General features: G+C 37.7%; 1 protein-coding gene across 5 annotated transcripts; it reads left to right on the plus strand.

The window, feature by feature from the left end:
- The first annotated feature begins 1,606 nt into the window (after positions 1–1,606).
- zfp64 (zinc finger protein 64 homolog (mouse)) lies at positions 1,607–10,830 on the plus strand. Of its 5 annotated transcripts, XM_081386312.1 has the most exons (8): positions 1,612–1,743; positions 3,088–3,243; positions 3,341–3,457; positions 5,626–5,761; positions 5,846–6,082; positions 6,579–6,641; positions 6,744–6,995; positions 8,867–10,824. In XM_081386312.1, exons 6-8 carry the CDS (start codon positions 6,614–6,616, stop codon positions 10,177–10,179), a joined length of 1,593 nt encoding a protein of 530 aa, XP_081242438.1. In that variant the 5' UTR covers positions 1,612–1,743; positions 3,088–3,243; positions 3,341–3,457; positions 5,626–5,761; positions 5,846–6,082; positions 6,579–6,613; the 3' UTR covers positions 10,180–10,824. The 5 variants fall into 5 exon arrangements, with proteins under 5 accessions (XP_081242435.1, XP_081242438.1, XP_081242436.1 ...); XM_081386310.1 differs by having other exon boundaries at positions 5,584–5,761; positions 5,846–6,641; XM_081386313.1 differs by lacking the exon at positions 5,626–5,761.
- Positions 10,831–22,414: the final 11,584 nt, after the last annotated feature.

Raw genomic sequence — 22,414 nt, forward strand, 5'->3', positions numbered from 1 at the left:
ATATATATATATATATATATATATATATATATATATATATATACAAATTATTCATGTATTCATATATATATATATATACTGTATATATATAAAACATAATATATATATATATATATATTATATGATGAAAACAGAAATTTCTGATTTATATATATATATATATATATATACATTTATAATTTATATCATATAATATCATATAATATATATTATGTTATAAAAAATATGTATTAAAAAAAAAATATATATATATATGAATAATTTGTATAAATAGTTACAGAAAGTAAACAAATTATAATGATTTATTATTATAATAAATAAAACAATTATAATAAATCAAATATAATAACAATATAATTTGTATATATATTATTTAGTACCAAAAGGCTGCTCAAACGCGTACCTGTGGTCTCACAGCTCAAGGCGAAGGATGGAGCGCGGACTCCCCCGTGTGTTCATCCCGTGTAACTGCAGTCCAGATCCTGCTGTACAGTCAACAATGAAAACTCCGACGCTAAGATGTCTTCTGTTCTGACAGCCTGCAGCCATTAAGCAGCTGTCGAGCTCAGCTGGGTTCAAATGAAGTGACAGGGCCACTCATCTCCATGCTTCCTCGTGGGGAATCGACACACACACACACACACACACACACACACACACACACACACAATCTTAATGCAAATCTCAATGCATGAGTTTAGAAACAAAGTTGCACAAAACAAATTAATTGCCTGACTTATAACCATCCACTATATATATATATATATATATATATATATATATATATATATATATATATATATATATATATATATATATATATATATAGTGCCTTTTCATCAAAAAAACCTAACACCCTAACCCTAGCTCTGTGCAAAAACTGTAGCCTATTAATAACACACTCCCTATGTTTTTAAATGAGAATTACCCTATTACCCTGGTGTCTAAAAAGTGAAGAAGGAAATACACACTGAATGCCAAGGAAACATAATTTACTGGGAAAACACCTTATGTTTGGGTTAGAATTGTTGAATTATTCCAAATAAATGTAAAGAGATTCACAAAAAAATATTAAATTCACAAATAAGATCCACAAATAAATGTAGAGTTTCACAAAAATGAATGAATTTGTCTGTGTGTGACCCTAGAATTGTTTCGAAATCCAAATGCGTGCAGCGATTCACAAATGAATGATGTAGGCCTAAATATTCGTATTATTTGCAAATCTCACTTTATTTATTTGTGAATTTTATACATTTTTGTGAAACTATATGTAGGCTACACCTACCTTAACCTGTTCGTGGCAGTGCTTACTTCTTAACACTGTTAAAGAAAGATCCTTACACTACAGTAGCATTTGTAGCTATAAAAGACACAAGGTGATTACAAATTGAAGGGGGGGGAATCTGAGCAGTAATCTATCTATCTATCTATCTATCTATCTATCTATCTATCTATCTATCTATCTATCTATCTATCTATCTATCTATCTATCGATGACGCAATGCTTCTCTCCTGACTGGTGAGGCGCTGTTTCGCGCCGTTCATTTTTCAGTGTTTACCGTCAAGCAGTTCACACTGTCGCAAAACCAACCATCAACTCTGAACTCTGCTGAAAAAACGTTTGAAATGAAGAAGGCACAGCACAACAACATCAGCAAACGCGAAATAAAGTTATTAAATACTTCACGGATCGAATCTCAGCTGGCATCTTGATCCAGATGGCAACATTCAACGGAGAAGGTACAAAGCGATATCATTATTATATACAATACCCAAGAAAAAAAAAATCTGTTTAAAAGTGATGTGTAAAAAAAAAAAGCCCTGTGCAATACAGGTGAATAATCATCACAAAAATTATACAAATATTAATACTGTTAAATAAATGGATTAAAGAATTAAAGTCATTAGTTTATAATGAAATAAAATAAAAATAAACTTAATTTATGGTCCATACGTTGTTGAATAAATTTCTTTACAAACAATGAAAGTTGAAGTTAATGAAACTTAACGTTAAGTGATGGTTTTTATATACATTTGATACTATATAATATATTGCTAGTTACTATATATATATATATATATATGTGTGTGTGTGTGTGTGTGTGTGTGTGTGTTTGTGTTTGTGTTTGTTTGTTTGTTTGTTTGTGTGTGTGTGTATATGTAGCCTATACAGGGGTTGTTCACTGAAACACCTGGTTTTTGACCACAATAATGTATTGGTATGGTGTACGGCCTCCTTTTGCGGCCAATACAGCATCAATTCATCTTGGGAATGACATTTACAACATAAAGGGATTGTTCACACAAAAATGAAAATTAATGGTAAATGATTCAGTATTCCCTACTCTCTTAAGCTCAGTAGGGAATGCCATGATATTGCAGCCCAAACCATCACTGATGGCTTCACTCTTGGCAGAAACAGAGAACAATACATATTTAACATTGTCCACACCCTAAGATTTGCACTCTGTTGGCACCATTGAAACTGATAGTTGGCACTGGCACGACTCACAAGTGACCAAAGGTTTGAGTATAGCAGCCTGACCATGAATATTGACTCTGTGAAGCTCCTGATGAACAGTTTTGGTGGAAACGGGAGAGTCGAGGTGCGCATTTGATTCTGCAGTGAGTTGCGAAGCTGTGGTTTTAAGTGTATTGTATACAATCCGGGTTAGTTCCTGGACAGCCCTTTCAGACATCCTTCTCTTGCGACGACACTTACTCCTGTTGGATGTGGTTCGTCCGACATTACTCTGGATACCGTGGCTCTCGATACACCACAAAGACTTGCTGTCCTGGTCACAGATGGCGCACCAACAATTTGAACTCTGATATGTGTCCTATTATGTTGTGTGGATTGCAATATTTGATGTCCAGCTGTGCTATTGGTCTTCTAATTCAACCTTCACACTCTGCTCTCACTGAGGGAATGTAAAATCAGTGAAGATTGGCCACCAGACCGCAGATATATAGGCATAAATCCTCCAACACTATATTGGTCAGTGTTTCAGTTTTATTGACTAACCCCTGTTAGGTACTACAATGTTTTCCCCCCTTTTATATTTATTTGATGTTAATTCACAGGAATAAACCACCTATTAGTAGAAGTGAGTCCTGACATCCACATCTGTGGCTTCTGCAAACAGCAGTACAACAACGTTGAGCTCTTTTTTGCACACAAGCAAAACTGCTGCCAGATCCCCTCGACTCATATATCAGCCCGAAACAGTGGATCCAGTGGTGAGTTTCACCTCCAAGTACCATGTCACTTTAAAGGCCATAAATACTCGTTATATAATAGACTGCACTGTTTACTATTCATGAAAGCGTTTTTTAGAGTCATTTCAGACATGTGTACCAAAAGTCAAGAAGACCCTCACCAGAGCCCAGAAAACCCCCTCCAAAAAGCTGAAACCTGCACTAACTCAAAAAAGACACATATGCACATTCTCAGGTAAGTGTCAGCAACAACATTGCATTTCTTATTTTAAAGAGGACCTAGTATGCTTTTTTACTTGTTCAACTTTCTTTAGTGTGTAATGCTGCTGTTTGAGCATGAAAAAGGTCTGCAAAGTTGCCCAAAGTCACTCCAAAGGTAGTCATTCTGTAGGCTATATCAGTAACTGTTTCTGAACTCCCGGAAACGCCTTGACAGTCTTGAAGACTTTCCGTGAATGAACACGTCACAATATTCCTCATTTAAATAATTCCCGCCCAAGCCATACGCAAAATAAAGTGGTGGGGCCTGGTCGAGTTAGTTAGTAGTGTGTTGAAACCAAGCGTGCCGCACAAGTGCTGAAAAGTGAAGCCAAAGCGACCTCGATCGCCCCCCTGGTGCCTGGTCCCAGTATAGGTCATAAGCCCCGCCTCCCCATGAAGTCTAATGGACACGATGGAAACGAAACAATCGAATTACACTTCAAATAAAACATTTTCAAAGATGTTTTCTGACATTTTAGGTAGTTTTTAATCACACTGATTTAAGTTTAAGTGTTCGGTTTTGGGAATGCGAAAAATGGGAATGGGAATGATGATTGACAGCTGTGATTGACAGCTTCTCTAAACGAAGTAGTCACCAAGGCACCAACCGACTTTTTGGGGGATTTTCGGGAGGAGCTTCAACTTTAATTTCTACATGTCCATAAACTGTTTATTTCACACAGTAAACTTTGTAGTAAGCGTTTCTGCAGGAGTGAGGGCGGGACCTTGAGATCCCAGCTTTACTTCCTGCTCACTTCTGCGCAGACTCAGGTCCCGCGTTCACTACTGCGCAGACTCGGGTCCCAAATCTGCGCAAGATGTCAGCGCCATATTAGGACTTTGGCGTCTTCACTTTTCACCAATGGAAGAGAGTGAAGGGGCGTCGTCCATTCTTTTTTACAGTCTATGGTTGAAACTCACGGTTATGGTAAGGGGCGGGACATTTCCCAAACACGCTCAAAGCGGTTGCCCAATCATAACACTGATCCAGCCGACCAATCAGAGCACACAGCGCTTTTCAGAAGGAGGGGCTTCATAGAGACAGGAAGTAAACTGAGCGTTACCAGAGCCCGTCTACGGAGAGCCTTGGCACTCCCTATTCAGCCCCATTGTATTGATTTTGGTTGCAGTTCCATTAGAATTCCACTGGGGGTGATCGCGAGCGAGTGCAGACTGAATGGGAGTCAATGGGGCTATACGGCTAAATGTGTCTCTTTCACCCAAATGCCGTTGAGAAATCTCAGATTTTATTGTAGGTTTTGCAAGTTCAACATGGGTTATAGGTCGAAAGTTGAATGAACGAGTACTTATTTCTTTTCTATTTCTTACAGGTTGAGTTGTTGTTGCCCATAACACGCTAGCATTCTGCTAATGACGTCAGCATTCTGACGTCATTGACATTTTAAAAGACTTTTTAAACCAAATAAGTGACTCTAAAAAAATCGAACACCCAGCAATGTGTAATTTCTTTGCATCTCCTTTCGAATACAACATTCAAATTACTAGACAAAAAATTATATCCTGAGAAAAGTGGGTTTTGAGGGGTATTTCGCCATAGACCTCCATTCATTCTGCACTCGCTCGCGAGCGCCCCCGCATGGACAGAGACGTGTTACTGCAACCAATCCAGAACCCGGAAGTAAGCAGAGAGTGCCAATTCTCTTCCTATTAGACATTCTCTGGCGTTACTGACAGACTGGGAAGAAAAAATATGTAAAATATGGTGCTGCAACAATGTCAAATATGTAAAAAATATTTTTTTTGTGAACATTTAAGCATGAAAAGCAATTCTAGTAGACACCAAAAACAAAATCAAGACTTTGTAAAAGGGCACAGTCAAGTCACTTTTATTTATATAGTACTTTATACAGATTGTTTCAAAGCATAGCATAAAGCAAATGATACAATGATGCAAACAGAATTCATTTTGGCTGTACAGCAGCTCTAAATGAAAACTGCCATTGTTCAGCAGAAGTCAGATCAGTGTTGATTCAGTTTTGTTGTAAAGATCATCAATTATTAAATGAATTTCAACTAAAGCAGTTCTGCAGAAAACAGTGATGTCATCGATCAGCTCTCAGTTCAGTTCTCATCCTACAGCTTCAGTGCAGTCCAATCAATAATATTGTTGAATATTAATAGTCCCCAACTAATCAAGCCAGAGGCGACAGTGGGAATGAACCCAAACTCCATCAGGTGACAGAATGGAGGAAAAACCTTGGGAGAAACCAGGCTCAGTCGGGGGGGCTAGTTCTCCTCTGGCCAACGAACGAACATGGTGCGATTATGATTCAGAAGTCAGAATTACCGAGATTGTGGATCAGTAGCATTCAAATATTCATCTGGTTTCTTTTGCTTGAAGATCGGACTCCTCATGCCAGTATGCAGCTGAAGCTGGTCATTGGTCTGTGCGGAGGACTTGTTTGGTTCTTGTGGTCTTTGCTGAGGTTCTGTGCCGATGGCTGTCGTGTCGACGAGGCCTTCACAGAGGATTGTCTAGTAGACATGGTCTCTTCTGACATTCAGGGATGCGTTGTGATCGTGTCTAGACACAGGTCCTCCATCTGATCTGGATACGGACCGGATACGGCTGACTACGGTAACCTCGGGATAAACAGAGAGACTTGTATTAGCATAGATGCCATTCTTCTTATGATGTAACATGTACATCGGGTGTTATTGGAAGTCCTCCTGGTTGGCCTAGTTTATGCAGCCTAACTAATGGATGTGAATTATAGAAATGTGATAATTTGTTATGTGTAAGCCAGGTTGAAGAGTGTTTTTAGTCTAGATTTAAACTGAAGGAGTGTGACTGCTTCCCGAACAAGGTTAAGAGTTTAGGTGCTAAATAGGAAAAGGATCTACCGCCTGCAGTTGATTTTGATATTCTAGGTATTATCACCTGGCCAGAATTTTGCGATCGCAATAAACGTGAAGGACTATAATGCGTTAAAAGCTCGCTCAAGTACTGAGGCGCTAAACGATGATGTTTAATGATGCAGTGTTGACAGAATTGAACTAAGAACCCTTTAAGGTATTAAAAACCTGTGCTATATGGAGCTTAAAAGATGTTTTATTTCATTTTGTGCCCTTAGGTTGTACATTCAAAACTCAGTACGGCCAAAAAGACATGGAGAGACATATGTTAACACATACTGGTTAGTAATTTCCATTCTGTGTGTTCATCTTACACTTATCTGACATTATCAAAATGATGCCAGATGAACATTAAAGTGCTGAGGTCTGTCTCCTTTCTACAGGCGAGAGGCCTTTCGAGTGTGAACTGTGTCATAAACGTTTCAGTCGTCGCGATAAGCTGAATCTCCACAGCCGTTTGCACACGGGAGAGAAACCACACAAGTGTAAGCACTGTCCGTATGCGGCGGCCGACAGCAGTAGCCTGAAGAAGCATCTGCGTATCCACTACGACGAGAGACCCTTTAAGTGTCAGATATGCCCCTACGCCAGTCGCAACTCCAGCCAGCTGACCGTTCACCTCCGATCTCACACAGGTGAGGACCGCAGGGGATTATGCCAGTTACACTCAGGTTTGGGGTTAGTAAGATGTTTATTTCTTTTTAAAGAAATTGACACTTTTATTCAGCAAGGATGCATTCAATTGATCGTAAGAGAAACAGTTACAATGTTACAAAAGATTACTATTTCAAATAAATGCTGTTCTTGTGAACTTTTCACAAAAATATGAAGCCGCAAAACTGTTTTCAACATTGATACAAATCGGAAATGTTTGTTGAGCTGCAAATCTGCATATTAGAATGATTTCTAAAGGATCATGTGACGCTGAAGATTGTAATGATGCTGAAAGTTCAGCTTTTCCATCACATGAATAAATTACGTTTTATTAAAATGCAAAAGTTATAATAAAATTTTTAAGTTGTAATAACTTGCAGTATTACAGCTTTTATTGTATTTTCATCAAATAAAAATAAAAGCAGCCTTGATGAGAATTGAGAGAAATCAAACCAAGTCAAGTCATCTTCATTTATATAGCGCTTTTAATAATGTAGATTGTTTCAAAGCAGCTTTACAGAGATAAACGTATAATTTAAGGTAACAGGTAGAATTTAAGGTAGAATTTAACAGCTATAATTTAAGGTAACATTTAAGGTAAATATAATGCATTATATAGTGTGTGTGTGCGTGTGTGTGTGTGTGTGTGTGTGTGCGTGTGTGTGTGTGTGTGTGTGTGTGTGTGTGTGTGTGTGTGTGTGTGTGTGTGTGTGTGTGTGTGTGTGTGTTATAAAAAAAAAAAAACAAGATCAACTAAAATCTTTAAAAGGACCACAAAAATCAAGCGTTTTTCTAGATTTTTTTTTTCTTCTTCTTTTTTGCTGCCACACAGACCATTTCCAGGAACTACTGATATTTGAGAATTTACACTTGCATGTGAAACTTGCTAGAAGATTAATGAGATAAAACTGTTTTCCTGTTTCTTGTTTGAGAACACACACAATCAATTATATAATTTTATACAGTTACATCATTAGGTTTTCCAAAATAATTTTATAAAATGACAAAATAGCATCGTTTTTTTAAACAGCCTTGTACATTACAAAAATTACACTTTTTATTTTGCTTGATTAGTATGTTGGTAACAAAAGGGGCTTTCGCACCGGAGGAACCTTTTCATAGTTCCTAGAACTAATAGCGGGAGTACCCACTTTTTTTCGCACCTCAGGAACTGGGAACGATTTTAGTTCTAGGAACACCTTTTGGGGGAACTAAATCACCTCCTACTTCAGAGTAGGGTCTAACCCTGCACAATAGAGTAGTGCAGGTATGACGTCACTTTGTTGGCCAACTGGCAGTTCGCAACACACTGGCTCCTTCGACAAAAACCCAATAGGATTTTGGATTATTGCTAAAAACAAGCTCTGTGATCAACAAAAGTTTATGATACTTAAACGTTTTGTTCATCAAGATAATTTTCACAGATGAACACAACTTTAATGAATTTTGAAGCCTAAATGCAGTCGCCAGAAGTAAAAAGCTAAAGGTAGGCTATAAACGAACTGCACCACGGTCGCGCAACTTCAACATCATCATCACTAAGCGTCCGACTACTTCCAGTTTTTATCAAAAAACATTTTCCCAGAATGTTTGAGTTAGAATAGTTTGTAAGACCACAATTATAAACAAATTGAGGCTTTTTTTTTATTTTTATCCGTGAACACAGTTTATAGCCTGTATATTTATTTCACTAACTAACTCTACCAACATGGGAAACAGTGATAGATGGACCTCGCAACCTTTACGCTAAGGAGAAAATCCAACGCAACTTTGAGGGGACCAAGCGAAACATGTTTATGTATTTCTGCTCAGCTAGCAACACTGTTCACATGTCTGGATGCTTCCTCCTCAGGTGACGCCCCGTTCCAGTGCAACCAGTGCGACGCCAAATTCAAGATCAACTCCGACCTGAAGCGTCACAGCCGGGTTCACTCCGGCGAGAAGCCTTACAAGTGTGATCTCTGTGAGTATCGCTGTGCCATGAAGGCCAACTTAAAATCGCATGTACAGCTGAAGCACAGCGCCTCAGACTCCTTCCGCTGCTCAAAGTGCGACTTCCAGTGCTCCACCAAAGCCATCCTTCGACACCATTCCCGCCAGCACCAGCCAGCCCAGCCTTTGCAGTGTAGCGAGTGCAGTTACTCCTGCTCCAGCAAGGGGGCGCTCAAGATCCACGAGCGTGTGCACTCGGACGAACGGCCCTTTAAATGCGAGCACTGTTCGTTTGCTAGTAAGCAGCGCAGTAATTTGTTAATTCACAGGAGGAAGTGTCATGCGGATAAACCGGACAGGCAGGGTAAGGGCGTGAAGGGGGAGGAGCCTCCCAAACCTCTTAGCTCACGCTACCGGGCGAGACTGGAGGCAACGCGGGCGTTTCGTTGCGACTTGTGCGAGGCTTCGTTCGTCAGGGAGGATTCTCTTCGCAGCCACAAGAGGCAGCATAACAGTAACGCACAACAACAAAGTCATAATCAAGAATCACAAACTGTTACCAAACAACCCGTAGAAAATGCAGGATTTGCCCCTATTGCAACCGATTTGCCGTCTTCCTACAGCACAACGCATCTTAAGATCATTGTGGCGCCCTCTTTAGGACCGGAGGCTACTTTTGTTCAGGCTTCCGCTGCAAAGGCGGGAGCAGTTTTGCTCGGTCCGGATGATCACGACGTGCTTTTGAACCCTGTAATACAGCACGTCAACATGCTAGCACCAGAAGGCGGACTCGGGCACCAGACGGTTTTGCTAACTCAAATCAGTCCCGGTGAAACCGCCCCTCAGACTAGCACTCAAAACTTCATCGCCTCCTGTTCTGCATCAGCTTCCGATGGCACACACACCTTCATCACGTCCTGCTCTGACCTGGAAAGCCTCCACAAGCTCATCCAGGAGGGCGGGACTGAGGTTACGGTGGTAACGGAGGCCAATCCGTCGATCGCCGCCACAAAGGAACCACTGAACATTGATGGTGCCTCTTCTCAGGACATGTCCAAGCACTCAGAGGACGCTATGCCTGAAGACAGTTTAGATATTGGTCCACCGGGGACCATTCTTGTTCATAGTCTCCCTCTGTCGATCTCAACACAAGACCAGCAGGCTATTAAGTACTCTCTGTCTCCCCACCATATATTTTCAGACTCCAACACAGTGGACATCAGTGATTCGTAGTTATGCAAATCATGAGATGTCACTGTGATATCATAGTATTTTTTTTTTTGGTTAATTTTTCTGTTTCTTTATCCAACTAATGCTTCATTCACATTGTGTTGGAATTCCTGTAATTATGAGATGGCGACTTGGACGTTCGGCTCTGAGGTGTTCATGGAAATGAATCAATGTGCAAGTTTGTTGGTAATGACAACAAAAATACTTCATCACTACTTTCTTTAATTCACATTGAAATACAAAGAAAGCATAGCCACTGCAATTTTGGTGGAAATCAGAGCTTTCATAAAATTAACGGTTTATAACTTATAATTATGAGTTTGACAAAGACGTGAATTGATCTTACAAGTTGAAAATGTGTTATTATGGAGATTCTGGATAATTCTGACATGATGTAACAGAGGTTGCCATGATGGATCAGGGTGTCATATTTTCATTTTCAAGTTATGCATCAAATCAAATGTGGACAAATCTCTTCTACAGTAGGCTAAAATAAACAATCTTCTTTTTCAGTTTTTTGACTTGCTTTTACCTTTTAAGTTGTGTTTTTGTGTATTTCCTGTTTCTCAGGTGGTTAGTGTTAAACACTGCTCTGGTAACCAAAAAGTAACTCTTCAAGAAATAAGTCATTCAAAAGTTTGGAGTCAGTAAGGTAAAAAAAAAAAAAAGATTTTTATTCAACAAGGATGCATTAAATTGATCAAAAGTGAAAGTAAAGACATTTATAATGTTACAAGAGATTTATATTTCAAATACAAGCTATTATTTTGAACCTTCTATTCATGAAAGAACCCTGACTTTTTTTTTTTATCATAGTATCCACAAAAATATGAAGCAGCACAACTGTTTCAACATTGATGATAATGTTTTTTGATCATTAAATCAGCATTTTAGAATGATTTCTGAAGGATCATGTGACACTGAAGACTGGAGTAATGATGCTGAAAATACTCAGGAATTGCAAATAATTACAGTATTGGTGAGCACAAGAGACTTCTTTCCAAAACATTTTTAAAATCCATTTGACACCAAACTTTTTAATGTTTGCTACACAAACTGAACGGGTTGCTTATGCCCTGAAATAAGTCGTAAGATGCCTTTATATAAACGTTTGTTAAATAACTAGGCTACTTATTTTTCATGCAACACTTTACAACAGGGTCTCATTTGCAAACATTAGATAATGCATTATCTAACATGAACTATGAGCAATATGTTTTTAAAGCATTTGTTAATGTTGGTGAATAAAAATGCAATTCATTGTTCACATTAGTTTCAGTGCACTAATATTAATAGGCTACTCAACTTTTGAGTTGACTTAAGATTAATGTTATTATTATTATTAATAGTATGTAGATCATGTTAACTAATAGTTAACCACATATGAAACCTTCTTATAAAGTGTTGCCTAGTTTTCAAATAGCGTGCATCTAATATCTATAGGGATTTTTGTCACACACACAAAAAAAAATCCCTTCATGTGTTGTATTCTTGTTATGACTAACTATTTCATTCTAGTCAAAGCCAGTGTACTAAGCGTTGGCGTTTTACTGGTTTATTCCCATTTGGTAAAGGAACAAGCTGAATTTCACAATGGGAATAGAAGAATACAGTTTAGCTAGGTTGGACAAGTTTCAAATGTTTTAACAAGCAACACCTTTCTTGCCTGTAGATGTCAGTGCAACCTTCAAAATGCTGTAAAGCCAGAGATCAAGGTAAGGCATCGCATCAGTCATAGCTTATCTCATGTTTTCAGTGTAATTTAGGAAATAAAAGTGCACCATGCAGATATTACACTCGTATGATCTTTGATTTCGCGCCAGTAGCTGATATCCACCTTGTAGCAGTTAACCAATGCCTACACGCATGTGAACTATCGCGTTTCCTGCAGTGACAGTTGCGAGATAAGATCTTTCAGGCAGTTGTAGAGATGCAGATGGAGACGTATGAAATATGAGTGCTGCATTTTGCCTGTGCGTGCTTATGTCTGACCACCAGTCTCATATCAGGCCATTTCCCCCGCCACAAACTCACGCTCAGCTAATCCAACCAGATAAAGCCTGTGACCTCTTCCTCTCAGTGGATGGGTGAGCTGGAGAGCACCTGTTTGCACCGGTTTTCAACCAACAACAATCACATTTCATATTTTACTTATGGCTAATAATATCCTCTTGGTTGCTATACCAGAACTGCTTGAATGTATCAGGGAAAATGCTTTTTAGTCGTGGAAACCATTTTCAACGCTGGTTGTGCGTCGGTAGATTCAGTTCTTCGAAATATATATTTTTTTTTTTATTATTATTATTATTATTATTATTATTATTATTATTATTATTTTAGTTATTGACTGTATAATTGTAGAGTGTTTTCTTGACAATGAAAGTCACCACACTTAAATCCACTAGCTCTGCTTGGATTTACGTTTGCAGTTAAAGGCATAGTTCACCCAAAAAATATTTAATTAATTATTCACCCTCTTTGTTATAAACCCGTAAGACTTTCGTTCATCTTCCGAACACAAATGAAGATCTTTTTGATGAAACCTGAGAGCTTTCTGTCCCTCCATTGTCAGCTATGCTACTATCACTTTGACACTTCAAAAAGTTCATCAAAGTGGTAGTTGCGTAGCTGTCAACGGAGGCACAGAAAGCTCTCAGGTTTCATCAAAAAGATCTTCATTTGTGTTCGGAAGATGAACAAGTCTTAGGAACAACATGAGGGTGAGTAGCCTAAATGATGACACAATTTTCATATTTGAGTGAACTATCCCTTTAACTTTATAATCATCAGTGATTTCATAACAGCAAGATTGCTCACATGAAATAAATTCCAGCAGCCTTTGACGAGTGTTGAGAGGCTAAATGTTTGATTTTTCATAATCTTTTATTACATTTTGTTAAATAATGAATATTAACTGAATGTGTACTTTTTTGCTGTTAATAAGTATAACTTTATAATTGTTCAGTGATTTCATCAGTTATCTGGATTGGTTATTTGCCAGTATGTGGTCTCTGGCACAGTAATTGAGTCTCTTAAAAGAGAGACTCTCTTTGATTCTCTTTTTGACCTGATGGTCACTTTCCTCATGTTTCTAAAAGCATGAGCTCTCCACTGGACAGAAGTCAATATTTGGCGACCTCACTGTCACTGTCCCCCGCTGCATTCTTCAGACAGCCGTGTGTTTGCATGGAAGTGAAGGCTACATCTGAGTGGGAGTCTCACAGGGACAAGAGCACATTGATTTTTCCGTCAGTGCTAATAGATTTAGCAGCTCAGTACTGACCGCGCTCTCGCTTGTTCTCCTCTGAAGAAAACACTCTGTGACTTCGTATGAATGATGTTCAAACAGAAGAAAAGCCAAACGCTGTCAGACGTGCCATGTTTTGATTATCCAGCGCTCCATGAAGCTGTGCTGTGAGCAGATATCTGGAAAAATCTCTGTTTCTAAGGCCTTACAGTCAGTGTCTTGTTATGTTTCTAGTTTCTAGTTTCCTTGGCCTGTGTCTGAAATCGCCCCCATATCCTCATTCACTGACCCCTACATTAGTCCACTAATATAGTTCACTTGAGGGAGTGAATGAGAACGAGTGAGTGAATTCAGACACTGAGTGCGCAGCTTTTGCATAGTTTGTTCTTGCTGTTTAATAATCATTTGAAACTTAGCAAACTAGCTCCAGTAGAAATGAAAAGATTTATATTAAACTCTGGTATGGAAACTAGCTTGTATAAACCTCAATTAAACAATTTAATAATCAATTTAAAAAAGGATTTTATACCTGTATGGTATTACGCTGTAGCCACATTGGACCAGCGGTTTGGAAAATGGATGGATGGATGATTCAGCTGTGGGCGCCATCTTCTGGTCAGACGTGGGAATTCATTCAGCGCGCCACACTCACAGTGCATTATGGGTATTTTCTAGCCATTGAGCATAGCGTACATCAGTTGTACACTCGTTATTTAATAAATGCACTTGATAATGTTCACTGTGATTTCGGACTCAAATGGCTTTCCCCATAAATAGTGCCATATTTAAGGTATAGCGGGCGATATCGGACACAGCCCTTGTTACGGTGTTGCCTGTGTAGTTGTCATCGTTTCTGATTAGTTCACACCTGTTCCCTGTTCCGTTGATTATCATTCCTTGTGTATTTAAGTCATCAGTTCTTTGCTCGTTTTAAAGTTATATTACTTCTGTTGTGTGCGTTTATCTCTTGGTGTTCGTTAAAGTCTCTATATTCATTCATTCTGCATCACACTTCATCGTCTTTGGATCATAGTACTCAGCTCACCTGCGACAGATCTTTGCTGTGGTGGATTATGTGCTTCACTAGCGCTGTTTTTTTTAGGAATATAACATTATGAATGCAATCAAAACTGACCCTTTCTTAAAGGCCCTCTGAAGTGCCTTGAAACGCACAGCATTATTCAATGTATTGACGAAATTTCCACTGAAACAGCAAGACAGGGTGGAACATATTGAACAGCTCCTCCCCTTTTTTTAAATTGCCAATAGCGTTTAGTTTATAAATAGCGTTTTAGTTTTAGTTTTAAAATATAGCATTCTGTGTGAAATTCAAATGGGTGCGATATGTTTTGTGATCGCACATATGATCCGCTCTGTGCTATCGTGTCTCCTGACCGGAGCAGACTGTGCGCCCGCTGCGGATCACGTGACACTAACCGTGAAACCAGACTTCATTCTCCCCAATGGAAAGCGTATTTACACTGTATGAATCGTTCCCTATCCCCTATATAGTGCACTATGTGTCATTCACCATGTAGAAAATAGTAAATATGAACAAGCGACTGATTTTAGTCGCGGCTTCAGCGTCTATTTATAATTTAGGGGCGGAGCTTCGGATTCTAGAGAGCATTTGATTGGACAGGAAATCTGATGAGAACTGAAGTGCATAGTGATGTCATCAAAATCACTGATCCATATTGGTGGAAGTGAGAGACCAGTTTTGAATGCTTTTGTTCAATATTTTGTTATTGTTTTGGAGCACGTAGGTTATAGATAACAGTAAGACATATTCATACTAAAAGCAAAAAAAAATTTGATTTCATGGGGACTTTAATGTATGTTCCTAGTCTTATCGGACACAATTAATTAGTGCATATTATGTTATGTGTTCATAATCTTTCATCAAAATGTAATGTAACAACTTTAATTGTCAATTGACATCATCATGTCCATATTTTTTTACCCCTTCTCCGCCAAATCTGACTCATTCTAGTACATAATGCCAACTTTTCGATTCCTGGAGGATAAAATGAAGTCGGACCCTACATTTTCTCATTGCGTTTCCCATTTTTTTCACAGCTTTGTTGGTTTTTGTTTCACTATAGGTTCAGACAAGAACCCTTTTCTTCTTAAGAACTATGTATTCGCTGTAAACGTTTAGTTAAGCTATATGGTTCTTTGGCGAATAAAAAAAGAAATTCTTGATGTTCAATTATTCGTTCTTCAGATTAGTGGATTCGGATAAATGTCACACATTTCCAAATTTTGATTACCAATAGTGATTCTCATTAAATACTGTATATGAATGATGTATAACAATCATTATTCTTATCACCATTTCCATACATTGTGCTTTAATTAGTTATTTAAATAGTCATATTACAAAAATGAGAAGGATTTTTTTTTTTTTTTACATTACGTTAAACAAGAAGGGAAACTGTGTCAAAAAAATCGTAATTAAGTCAAATTAAATTTCCTATTTCTTTTCATTTTCATAATACCGCAATACATGTTTGTTACAGCTTTTGTGAGATTCATCCACCAAAATCACAACCAAACTCCTGGGTTTGTTGAGCCACCAGTACATGTGGTGTAATTCTCTCATCTGCCTATATGAGTCACTAGTATCCATGAAAACAATGTCCACTTCAAATACTGATACTGATTAACCCTGAGTTAGAACTAGTTAAGATGGAACTGCTAAAAAAACAGTAAGTTTTGTTTTTGAACTTCCATTTATTTGTTTTGCCCTCCTCATTTCTGTCGTCATGAAATTTTCCTTCGTCCTTTGTGTATATGTAAATGTTTTACTCTCAGTTTGGAGCGCGAGTAAGCACACAACTCTGGGTCTGATGTGTCAGATGCATGCTTTCCGAATCCAAATGGATGTGATTTGTAGACTTTTATAATGCACATAAGGACCATTTGATTGCTTATGAAACTTTTGGCACAGGCTGTTTTATTACACCAGGGAAGTTGCCCAGCCCCCTCTTTTTTTGCGAGACCCTTAGTGCAGGGCCCTTGTAAAATGCCATTATGCGTAAAGATGATTTCTATGTGGGAACAGCATAGGGCTCTCCTGCTTTTCCTTTGATGTATTATCTCGCAGACTTCCAGGATCTAATCCCAGCCACCCATAAGTAAAGACAACCCCTCCTTCTCTAACTTTCTTTCTCTTCCCGCCTATTTTTTTAAGTCCTAATATCATTAGTCCACCCAAACAACTGGAAATATTTGATCTTATCTTATGTTCTAATTCATGTTTTCTTTTTTTTTCTTTTTATAACGAGGGCATTCATTCATCCTAAACATTTGAGAAAAGAGCAAAGACAATGTTGGGCGTTTAGGCTGCATGGTTCAAAAAGGAGAAAGGAAGTTAAAGCGGACCTCTTGATACTGTAAAGCCCTTCTGGGTTCCTTCCTTCCTGTGTTTGAGATGTCAGCCTTTAAATGAGGTCGTAAAGTGCCCCCCAAAATGCAGGAGTGCCTTCACAGCTGTATCTTCACCTTCAAAGCATATATTCAGATGCATTCCATCTGATGTAAACACATCTAGAAAAGGTGTCCTTGAATGTGGAAACACTGCAGGCCTGACTCTTTTGCAACAAATGGAGAGTGAAAGGAGGAGCTTAACCTTCAGGAAACGTTGACCCTCAAACTGATTTTATATGAACTGTTTTGTCATTGTTGGTTGATCGTTATTGTTTTGTTACCAAAGTGTTGGACACATCCGGTACAGATTAAACCCTGATTTGTGTTTAGCAATTAACTTTAAATTTTAATTCTATAATTCTATAGCCTACATAATTATTAAAACAATTATGAGTATTGTTTGTTTTTAATGGTTTTCAATGAGAGGGTCAAAGTGACACTGACCAAAGGGTGTTTTTAAAACGGGCTATTTTTCATGCTTACTTAATTTATTTTTGATAAATATTTGTGTGACATATCCAACAGTTCTGACAGCAATAAAATTCAGAATTTTGACATTTTTCCCAAAGTGTTGCACATGTCCGGTTACAGCTTAAAACCCTGATGTTTGTGATTGTCTGGGTTTCTAGCAATAAACATGTAAGTAACATCAAAAATATAACGATAAACGATAAAACTACACCAGAAAAGGTCAGAATGATAATACTTCTTGGATTTCGCAACTTGAATTATTTTTTAATAGTTTGTAATACACTGTAAAAAATAAGATCATCATGCCAACATATGTTTTTTCATTACTTTATAGTTGTCTTATGAGTTGAAATGACTTGTACAGTCAATTTGACTTAATAATTTAAGGTAGCAACTGAACTTTTGAAGTTTTTAAGTCGAATTTTTTAAGTTGGTATTTTTTTAAACGATAGGGAGAAATCATATCTGAAAATCACAGGGTTATATCTCACACACACACACACACACACACATATGCGATTATGTTTAAAACTAGCTATTTTTCATTCTAGGTTAATGTTATGTCACAAGATGTAACGTATCTAAAAGTTCAGTAAAATGCAGATTTTGTGCCTCTGATATCTTAAAAATGTAACCTCAGTAAATGTCTCACTTTAGAGGGAATAAAGCCAGAAGAAAGACAACACTTGTGTGTTGTTTTGTGCGATCTTATATCACAATTGGGGGCATTTTGTGTGTGCTTTTTCTACTTCTCAGCAGTTCTTTTAATCAGACACTGACGCAACAGCTCTGTCCTGCTCTTTCACAGTTTGATAACAATATGCTTTTGACCTTTTTTTTTTTGTTTTGTTTGCATGCAATTTGATGACCCATCACCAACAGACTCAAGATGGCCTCTAATGTAATTAACCGGTCTAGTCAATGTTGATATGGATTTCTCCTCCCTATATGAGCATCTCTCAGCCTTGAAGAAAAATCAAAGTATTGATATGTTCCAAGAGGTTGGAGTGTTTTGCAAAGTGGCTTCTTTTATGTGTTCCCTTGTTACTTTTTCTCAGGTAAACAGATTTAAAAAGGACAGAGCAAAAAAAAAAAAAAGCTCCATGTAATCAACAGACCGTGTGCGTTTATGCCTCTTCAAACACTTCCCTTAATTAAAAAAGGATTATGAAATTCCATATAAATGAATAAGGTTTATTTGCATAGAGCTTGATCATTGAAAGGCCAGTGTCTTGCGCTCAGAACAAAAGACATGTCTGGAATATTTGGTTTTGTTATGAAGCCGTGGCTCCGCTCTTGTAAATTGTATGTTAATGTCTTTAACTGAGGCAGGGAATTCTTGCTTTAATGTGCAAATGAGAAATTGAAGAACTCGGGAAGAGCTTGTGTGTCGTGATGACGGTCATTTCTGTTTGAGCTCTGGAACTTACAATGAATAAGCTTTTGTTGAAATTTAAAGATTTTTTTTTTTTTTATAAAAGTGTGTGTGTGTGTGTGTGCGCGTGCGTGCGTGCGTGCGTGCGTGTGTGTGTGTGTGTACACACATATGAATAATGGTTAATGATATTAATGGATAACTTTAACTATATATATATATATATATATAGCTAAAGTTATCCTTGGATATTATTAATCATTGTCCATTATTCATATCCTTAATTAGTTAAATGAGGATGTCAACTTAATTTAGACTTTTTAGCCACCATTTGACCTTTTAAATTGTCATTTTATTTATATGTTTAATGTAAATGTATCATTTTATTTTAAATGTTGTGTTATTTAACACAAAACAAACAAGATTGAATGCTTTAATGCTTTAATGTAATTTATTCAGTAAGATTTTTTTTTTTTTTACTTTATACCCCAAAAATGGATCAGTATTGCTAAGTGTAGCAAAGTATTCTGATAAAAAAAAAAACTAAAAAAAAACATGTAAACGTATTATTGTTTTTATATTTTTTGCATATGCAATGCTTTTCTAGAAGATAATTGTATGCATTTAGGAGGCCATTCACAGGTCTTGATTTGTCAAATCTCTTTTGTGGCTGTTCTGTATTCACAGTTGTGTTGTTTTTGTCTCTTATGCCTCTTATCCTGGGCTGTCAGGAAGCATTACAATGTGACAGCTCTTTTGTTGTTCTTCTGAGATGGAGGGCAGTGTTTTAAAACAGTTCCGCGGGGGGTAGAAAAATAAGTACAATTTTTAGCCAGTGGAGAGCATCTGAATGTGCCGGTTAAACCCCCATAAAAGTGCTTTAATGGACAAAGGAATTCTATCCCACTCCTCTGGCCAGAAATGTCATTTGTAATGGCCTGGGTGCTCCACTTTTTGTTTGCAAAGAGCCATTCAGAGATATACAGTGCTACCTAAGACCACAAACCTCCAATTGTTATGCAATGACTTTATGTAAAACATCATAGCCATTGTTCTCAAGGTTTTTTTTTTTTTTTTTCTGAAAGTGTGATGCAAATAATTGCAGGGAGACAGGAACATGGGACTTATCAGTGCAATTGGCTTATACTCTTTTTATTGTTGATGTGTTTTTCTGTGAATATTTTAGTCTTTTATATAGTCAGTCCAGGGTTATTAGTTAAAACCATAAAAAATATTTTTGTTAGTTTAAATAAAGTAAACATTTACTGAAATAAACTAAAATATTTTTTTAAAAGTTAGTTGCCAAGGCAACATTCCTCATTTTCATTTAGTTTAACTATTAATCAAAATAAATAAAAACCACAAATTTAAAAAGAAAACAAAATTACTAAAACTTTAACTAAAATTAAAATGAAAAATATGAAAATAAAAACTAATTCAAAATATGAATAAAAAATATAATAGTATCTGAATGTATGGAGCCCCTAAAGGGACATGGTGATGGAAAAAAATATGAGATGGGAGGGGGAACAATTTTTTCAATGCTTTTACCACCTCTCGCAAAAGTTTTGCGTTCCCCTTGAGAAACTTTACGTTCACTCGCAAAACTTTTGCATTCCCTCGCAAAAACATTTATGTTCCAATGAGAAAACAGTTTCTTGGGGGAACACAATTATTTTGCAAGCAAACACGAAGTTTCTCAGGGGAACGCAAACTTTTTGCGAGAGAACACAAATTTTCTCAAGGGAACACACACATTTTGTGAGAGAACGCAAAGTTTCTCAGGGGAACGCAAAGTTTCTTGAGGGAAAGCAAAACATTTCGTAAAAGAACGCGACGTTTCTCGGGGAAACGGCAACATTTAGTGAGAGAACGCAAAGTTTCTTGGGGAACGCAAACTTTTTGTGAGAGAACGCAAAGTTTCTCAGGGGAATGCAAAGTTTCTTGAGGGAAAACAAAACATTTTGCGAAAGAACGCAACGTTTCTCGGGGAAACGGCAACATTTAGTGAGAGAACGCAAAGTTTATTGCGGGGAACGCAAACGTTTTGTGAGAGAACGCAAAGTTTCTCAGGGAATGCAAAGTTTCTTGACGGAAAACAAAACATTTTGCGAAAGAACGCAACGTTTCTCGGGAGAACGCCAACATTTAGCGAGAGAACGCAAAGTTTCTTGGGGAACACAAACTTTTTGTGAGAGAACGCGAAGTTTCTCAGGGGAATGCAAAGTTTCTTGAGGGAAAACAAAACATTTTGCAAAAGAACGCAACGTTTCTCGGGAGAACGGCAACATTTAGCGAGAGAACGCAAAGTTTCTTGGGGAACGCAAACTTTTTGTGAGAGAACGCAAAATTTCTCACGGGAATGCAAAGTTTCTTGACGGAAAACGCAAAGTTTCTTGGGGAACACAAACTTTTTGCGAGAGAACGCAAATTTTCTCAAGGGAACGCACAGATTTTGCAAGAGAACACAAAGTTTCTCAGGGGAATGCAAAGTTTCTTGAGGGAAAACAAAACATTTTGCGAAAGAATGCAACGTTTCTCGGGAGAACGCCAACATTTAGCGAGAGAGTGCAAACTTTTTGCGAGAGAACGCAAAGTTTCTGCGAGAGAACGCAAAGTTTCTGCGAGAGAACGCAAAGTTTTTGCGAGAGAACGCAAAGTTTCTGCGAGAGAACGCAAAGTTTCTCAGGGGAAACAAAACATTTTGCGAAAGAACGCAACGTTTCTCGGGGGAACGCCAACATTTAGTGAGAGAACGCAAAGTTTCTTGGGGAACACAAACTTTTTGCGAGAGAACGCAACGTTTCTCGGGGGAACGCAAACATTTTGCGAGAGAACGCAAAAGCATTGACTTATTGTTATTCCTCCCATCTGATATTTTTTTTCATCACCATGTCTCTTTAGGGGCTTTATCTGAATGACACTAAAATATCACTGAGTCAGTCTAAACCTTGTAAAATGATTTCCTTTGCCTTTGCATCTATCAGAGTTTAAAACGTGAATTGCATATGAACATGTATGTTTGATTGCATGTGCGTTTGCAGTGCGCTTGTTTGCTTCTCTTGTAAATACAGTGTGCTTTGTCATTGAGTTTTAGCCTCAGACCTGACTTATTTTACTCCAGTCAGCAGATTTTGTTGTGTTGGCAAAGTCAAAAGCTCATAGCTCACACTACATAAAGAGACAACCTTTGTTTTCACTACCGTTTGGGAAAAAAATGGTTGATGACTCCTCCCACAGGAAAGAAACATCACATGTGCAGAGATCTCTTTATATCTCAAATTGTATCCTACACTTTTAGAAGAAAACGCACTATATAGGTTCTGTTGGCACTTCATATATAGAACCTTTCAGGGATTCCCATCATGGGATCATTTTATGGATTTAGTTTTCATTTATTTTTAATTCAACTTTATGAATTAAGCAGTTCTATGGACAGTAATAAGATTAAATGGAGAGCATAATAAGACATTTCTCATGAGAAAACAAGCACAGTAATCTCACACAGATATCTCGAACTGTTGACAGATTTGCTAAAAATCTGCAAATGTCAGAGCTCCCAATATGAACTTACATGACCAAATGTTCTGAATTATGATGTCCATTTTTATTTGTGTTGATTTCAGGAGAAACATCTGAGACAGGGTTGATACTTAAACGAAACTGCTTGAACACGTTTCTACCTCAGAGTGAGCAACAGCAACAAAGGTAAT

Source organism: Scardinius erythrophthalmus, assembly GCF_964197995.2.
Source record: "Scardinius erythrophthalmus genome assembly, chromosome: 15".
Lineage (NCBI taxonomy): Eukaryota > Metazoa > Chordata > Actinopteri > Cypriniformes > Leuciscidae > Scardinius > Scardinius erythrophthalmus.

Bases quoted from the DNA above. Each gene is read 5' to 3' on its own strand.
- zfp64 (XM_081386309.1), top strand. From the start codon at position 1,722: ATGGCAACATTCAACGGAGAAG. The intron at 1,744-3,087 runs GTACAAAGCGAT...GTTAATTCACAG, and splicing joins GGCAACATTCAACGGAGAAG to GAATAAACCACCTATTAGTA. The intron at 6,642-6,743 runs GTTAGTAATTTC...TCCTTTCTACAG, and splicing joins ACATATGTTAACACATACTG to GCGAGAGGCCTTTCGAGTGT.